Below are 6,000 nucleotides of genomic sequence, written 5' to 3'. Positions count from 1 at the left end.
AAAACCTTTACTAGTTAGTATATGGGGGTCCCTGACGCTATAAAACGATGACGGCGAACCTAAATACTTACCTCCCTAACTAGCGTCACCTGTGACACTAATACAGAGATCAGAAAAACGATTGCTTAGTGACACTGGCGACGGGGGGTGATCAAGGGGTTAAAACTTTATATGGGGAGGTTAGGGGGTACCCTAGACCTAAAAGGGGCCTAACACTAACTGCCCTACCACTTATAACTGTCACAAAATGACACCAATGCAATATACAGAAAAAAACTGCTATTGGTGTCACTGTGACAGGGGGTACAGGGGGTGATCGGGGGTGAAAAGTGTGCCTAGTGTTCTGTTAGTGTAGTGTTGTGCAGACTTACTTGGATGTCTTCTCTCGGCGCCGGAACGAAAAGACCGACACGAGGAGAGATGACATCACTTCCTCTGCCGCTGTTTACATTACAGCGGCAGAGGAAGATTGTCATTGGTTGGGAGCGATCGTGAGGGGGTGGCCACGAATGAGTGGCCTCCCCCTCAGCACGGACCGCTCCCCTAACGATGCCGGCCACCTCGGCCACGGGGGGGTGGGGGTGCGATGCACCCGCGGGAGGCAAATCACGTACCAGGGACGTGATTTTGCCTGCCCGTGCCATTCTGCCACAGTATATCTGCGTTAGGCGGTCGCCAAGTGGTTAAATTACTTTTGACCTTTTAAACTTACTACACTATGGAGAGTCTTCTTTTTTTACCTTCTATCTTGCGGATTGGGAGAAACTTTCTTCTAGGAAAAGACCGTGGAGACCGGAGAAAAGTTACAGTGATCCCTTGGACCTTGTGAGGAAAGCTTCAAACAGGCTGGTCGTTTACTGTTGCCCCATTAGACCCGTTGGGGTCTATCGATAAGGTGAGAGGCTATAAGGCTAGCACTACTGGGGGAGGATTGCAGAAAGACATGTATACCATCTTACATCTTTAATTTGGACTCCTTCATCCGTCCCTTTCCCCTTCATCTCTTTGGTTATCGACTTTCATTTTGGAACTGATCATCTCTGAGCCACCAGATTTCTTTGGATGCTGATTACTCCTATGAAATATTTTATTTATAGTTCAGCTTTATGTGATACACTTTATTGGACTCCATGTCATTATTGCTCAGACTTATTATTGAATGCACTTTTTAGGATTTTCAACACTGTTTTATCAGTTTCTATTTGGCATGAGCATTTGAGAAAATCCTTGGTGGTTTTTTTTTTTGTGATGTGCTTTATTAGCGCTACTTCACTACACGATAAATACTGGTTGGCACTAATAGTCTGCACTGAATGGCATTAATAGGTGGCACTGATGGGCACTAATAAGGCCGCACTGGCGGGCACTGATGGACATTGATAGGTGGCACTCATGGCTGACAGTGATGGGCACTGGTAGGTGGCATTGATGAGGCACCACTGATGGGCACAGTTGAGGTGGCTGCACCTCTTCGGGACCGGTATCCCTTTTACAGAAGCTGGTGATCAGCTATTTTTCTCCTCATACTGTCAGCGTGGGGAGTACAAAAAAAAAAAATTACCGATCTTCCGTTCACACATGATCAGCTGTCATTGGCTGACAGCTGATCACATGGTAAGGGGCTGGGATCTGTGATCACCTGAGTCTCATTGACAGGGGGTCACGTGAAGAACCATGCAAAGGGGAAGACGTCTATTGATGGCAATGTAGGTCCGGCGTTGTAGCCGTCGTTCGGCTAAGCGCAGACAGGAAGAGGTTTATGTGCCTACAGCCATGCTACTTATTCCAACCTTACACTAAAGTTTACAGTGGTTAATCATAAACCAAGAGGACAAACCCCAGTAACATAATGGGGGCAGGCAGAAAAAAAAAATTGAGGGCACAAAAGAAGCTTTCCTGGGTAATACATTTAACAGCCCAAACACAAATTCAGTTTATTGGTTACTAGATTCATTTTTAAAAGGGTAGTATTCTTTAAAAATGGGAACCTACAATTAAAATGCATACAGTTTTTTGTAAGACTAATTCATATACAGATCTAATATTTGGTGTGCAAAATTATTTTGAAAAAAGGACTTTTGTCAAAAGAATTTCTTTTCAAATTTAACAGTACATACAAAAACACAAATATATTTCATTTAACTGTTCTTTATATCAGCAGGATCTGTATACTGTAGAATATTCAATTTCTTTTTTTGTTCAAGTTTTTAGTCAGAGGAACATTTGACAGATTTTGAGAGCTTTACTGCAGATTTTATAGCAGTCTTTTTAGGAATGTGATGGTTATATGAAGATTGCTGACTTTCATCATCCTCAATTCCCCGTTTTGTAGAATGGGCTTTTTTATTATTGCTTGGTGTTTTTGAGTCTTCATCAGCTTTATCAATCATTTGTTGCCTCTCCATCAATCCTGGCTCTTGAATCTTGCTTGCACTTTCTACATCTCCAGGTGTCTTCCTAGCTTGCAGTTTCTGATAAAATGATAACCTTTATTACTGCAAATTCATATTCACATTGATACAAATGGGACAAAGCAGATTTAAATAAAACTTTTAGATTCATAAAATGGAAGATAAATTGATGCATGTGTCTCTTTAAGGCAAGCCAATGATGATGTGATTTTCCTTTTAGAAAATCGCTTAGATTCCCATCAACAGCTACTCTCCAGCAGCAATATTGTGTTCTGCCAGTGGGGAGCCTTCCCTGCTGGCAAAACACAATGATTACTGCTAGTGACTATAGCCACCGGCAGTAATCGTATGTAAGCTAAAGCCAGGCCACTCACCCGAAATGTTTTGCTCCACCCCTTGGAGCTTAATCATGGGGGTGGGAGATTTGAGCATAAGGGGTTGTTTATAAGAGCACCATTGGCTGTCATGTGATAGAAATGATGACACGCGCATGGATAAACCATGATAATCACAGCTTGTTACAAACATCAAGATTGCTATACAGCAGCTAAAAGTAAAAGTGTCATAACAAAAAAAACTGTCAAAAATGGCAAAACAGTGTTGTTGAACCATTCATTTAAAATGACTGATGTAATTATTAAGAAATTATTCATTTAAAGTAGCAGCTGCCATCCTTTAACGTGCAATGCTTTGTTTACACTGTATTAAAAAGTATTCCACTTACATATATCCAATCAATAAATTAAATCGGTGAGAGGTTTTACTCTATCTAGCATTTTCTATTTATTTGGACGCTTTGAGAAGAGTTTTCAGTTACTCTGGGATTGACCCTGATGTGGCTCTTTTTTCTACCCTCAAACGGTGACCAGTGCTGGGGATTATAACATCTAGCCTGTTTGACCCTTTGTAATAAAGGGTCCAGGCTCTTTGGTAGGAGTCTATTTTCAACTGTGATGATGGCATTATACTCACCTGGTGGAGAGATTTGTTTCATCTACAGTAGCGTCACAGATTCAGACACATATTGAATTAATGGGAATACCACAGTGCAAACCAGCTAAACTGGATAATAGTAAAGTGCTAATAGAGACTAGATTAAATGTGCAAAAGACAAAGAATTAGTGAAATTTCATAAATAAGCATGTAGCCAGTGAAAACTCAAAATGTGCAAAAATGCATATATACAGCTCAAATTGCTTTAGCAAGTGCTAGCCTTGAACTAAATGTGGCCAAAAAAAAAAAAAGTGATTTATAAAGAAGCACATAGCCAGTGAAAGTTCAAATAAATGTGCAAAAAATATATACACAATTGCAAAATGTATTTTGCAAGTGTTGTGCTTAAACTAAATGTGTAAAGCACGCTGTCCACTGGGTGGATATCAATCATTTCAGCACTTTATGAATTGACAGCACAGCAACACTTGGGAAAGAAGTGTGTCCATCTCTGCGTGCGTCTCTCTGCCTTAGTGTAAATATGAGATCTGAGGTCTTTTTGACCGCAGATCTCATATTTAAGAGGTCCTGTCATGCTTTTTTTTTCCTATTACAAGAGATGGTTTACATTCCCTGCAATAAAAAAAAAATTGTCACTTTAATTCCTAAAAGAACAGTGTAAAAATAAAAAGGTAAAAGAAAAAAGAAAAACTATTTCTTAAACGCGTCCTGTCCCGTGGAGCTTGCGTGTAGAAGCGAACGCATACGTGAATAGCGCCCGCATATGAAAACGGTATTCAAACCACACATGCGAGGTATTGCCGCGATCGTTAGAGTGAGAGCAATAATTCTTGCCCTAGACCTCCTCTAACAAAACATGCAACCTGTAGAATTTTTTTAACGTCCCCTATGGAGAATTTTTTTTTTTTTTTTTAATTATTTATTTATATTAGAAAACCGGTTCACCGGGACATACAACAATAGCATGACTGCAATCAACAAAAGACACATACATAGTCACAGAAACTGTGCATACCGTATACAGGCATAGATGGAAATTATGACATCTCTATTCCTTGTTTTGGAGGCTTGTAGACATATTACAGTGGTGACAACGTATAGGTATTACTTCCACCTCCTTCCTGACCTAGTTCCTAATTAATAGCTTAAAACGATGGAACCTTCTATCGCATGCTTTCTGTTAGTCCTACGCCCCTCAGTGTGTTCTGCATGTGTCTTCAGTACCGCAGTGTAACTTAATCCTGGCTCAAGCGGCTTCCCATTTGTTTTAGTTTTGCAAGAGAAGAAGCGGCGTAGAAAAGGAAGAAGAAAAGAAAAAGGAAAGGGTGTCTAGTGAGACGAAGAGCAGATTAATAGAGTGAAGTAAGAACAGACAAGGCGAGAAAAGAGGGGGGAGAAGGGGTATTGGGGGGGGGGGGTAGTATGCTTAGGGTGGGAAGGGGGGGGGGATGGGAATTCGAATAGTTATTCATCAGTATGTTTGTGCTTGTATCTGACTGCGATTATTCTCGAGAACAGAGTGCATTATAGTCTCAGCTACCTAGAAGTGCCTGACCTTCTTCTGAGTACTTGAACATATTCCATAATTGCCAAGTTTTGGTGTACATTTCCTGTCTGTTTTGGCTTGTGAGGATTAGGTCCTTAAACTAATTTATTTCCTCTACCCTTTGTAGCCAGAGAGCTATGGTTGGTGGTTGGGTGGATTTCCAAAGGATTGGGATGCAGGATTTCGCCGCATCCAGCAGGTGTCGTACCACCGATTTTTTGTAAACCCTGGCGGGGGTGTCATTGGCATGCAAAAGGAAGTACGCCGGGTCTTCTGGTACAACCCGGTCTGTGAATCTCTGTGTTATCTGGCGAACTTCCCTCCAGAAGTCCTGGATCCTGGGGCAGGACCAGAAAATATGGAGGAGCGTGCCCTTTTCCCCTTGGCATCTCCAACAGACATCCGATGACGAGGGATATATTGCGTGTAGCAATGCTGGGGTTCTATACCAATGAGTAAGGATTTTATAATTTGTTTCTTGAATTTTGGTGCATATGGAGGATTTGTGGGTGAACTGCAGGATGTGCTGTGTTTTGTTGGAGGAGAACTGACATTTTAAATCTTTTTCCCATTTGGAGAGGCTCTGTAATTTATAATCTCCTGTTGGAGTGATTAACATGCTATATGTTATAGAGAGTGAGTGTAGTAGAGGTTCCATACCGGAGCATAACTCTTCCATAGGTGTGAAGGTTTGGTCAGTAACATTGGGTGGTGGCATACTACTTAGAAAATGATGGAGCTGTAGTGAGCGCAAAAAATCCAGTCGGAACTGTCCCTCGGGATCGGACAACTCTGTGATATTCTTCCACCTACCCCCACTACTGAAATGCAAAGCTTGGTATATTCCCGCTTCCCTTAGTTCCCGAAATCTCCCATCCCACATTCCTGGTTCAAATAAAGGGTTCCCTAGTATGGGCTTGAGTGGTGAATTACGGCCAAAAAGGGGGGACGTGTCAATCAGACGCGCACATATACGTGCCGTGTTACCTATTAATGGGTGGCGTTTGAGGTCTGTTGGGAGTGCAGTGTAACACCATGGGATCCTGTGTATAGGAGATGCGCATTGCGCTTGTTCAAGTTGCGTCCATA

General features: G+C 41.8%; 1 protein-coding gene across 1 annotated transcript in view; it reads right to left on the bottom strand.

The window, feature by feature from the left end:
• Nucleotides 1-1,908: 1,908 nt before the first annotated feature.
• The window catches only part of RSL1D1 (ribosomal L1 domain containing 1), a 201,042-nt gene continuing 196,950 nt past the window's right edge, over nt 1,909-6,000 (bottom strand). The window contains 2 exon segments of the mRNA XM_073591170.1: nt 1,909-2,222; nt 2,224-2,471. Of these exon segments, the coding sequence (XP_073447271.1) occupies nt 2,183-2,222; nt 2,224-2,471 (288 nt within the window). The 3' untranslated portion in view covers nt 1,909-2,182.

Source organism: Aquarana catesbeiana, linkage group LG06 (assembly GCF_042186555.1).
Source record: "Aquarana catesbeiana isolate 2022-GZ linkage group LG06, ASM4218655v1, whole genome shotgun sequence".
NCBI lineage: Eukaryota > Metazoa > Chordata > Amphibia > Anura > Ranidae > Aquarana > Aquarana catesbeiana.
Note: the sequence above shows the minus strand (reverse complement) of the source record. Positions and strands in the feature narration are given on the sequence as shown.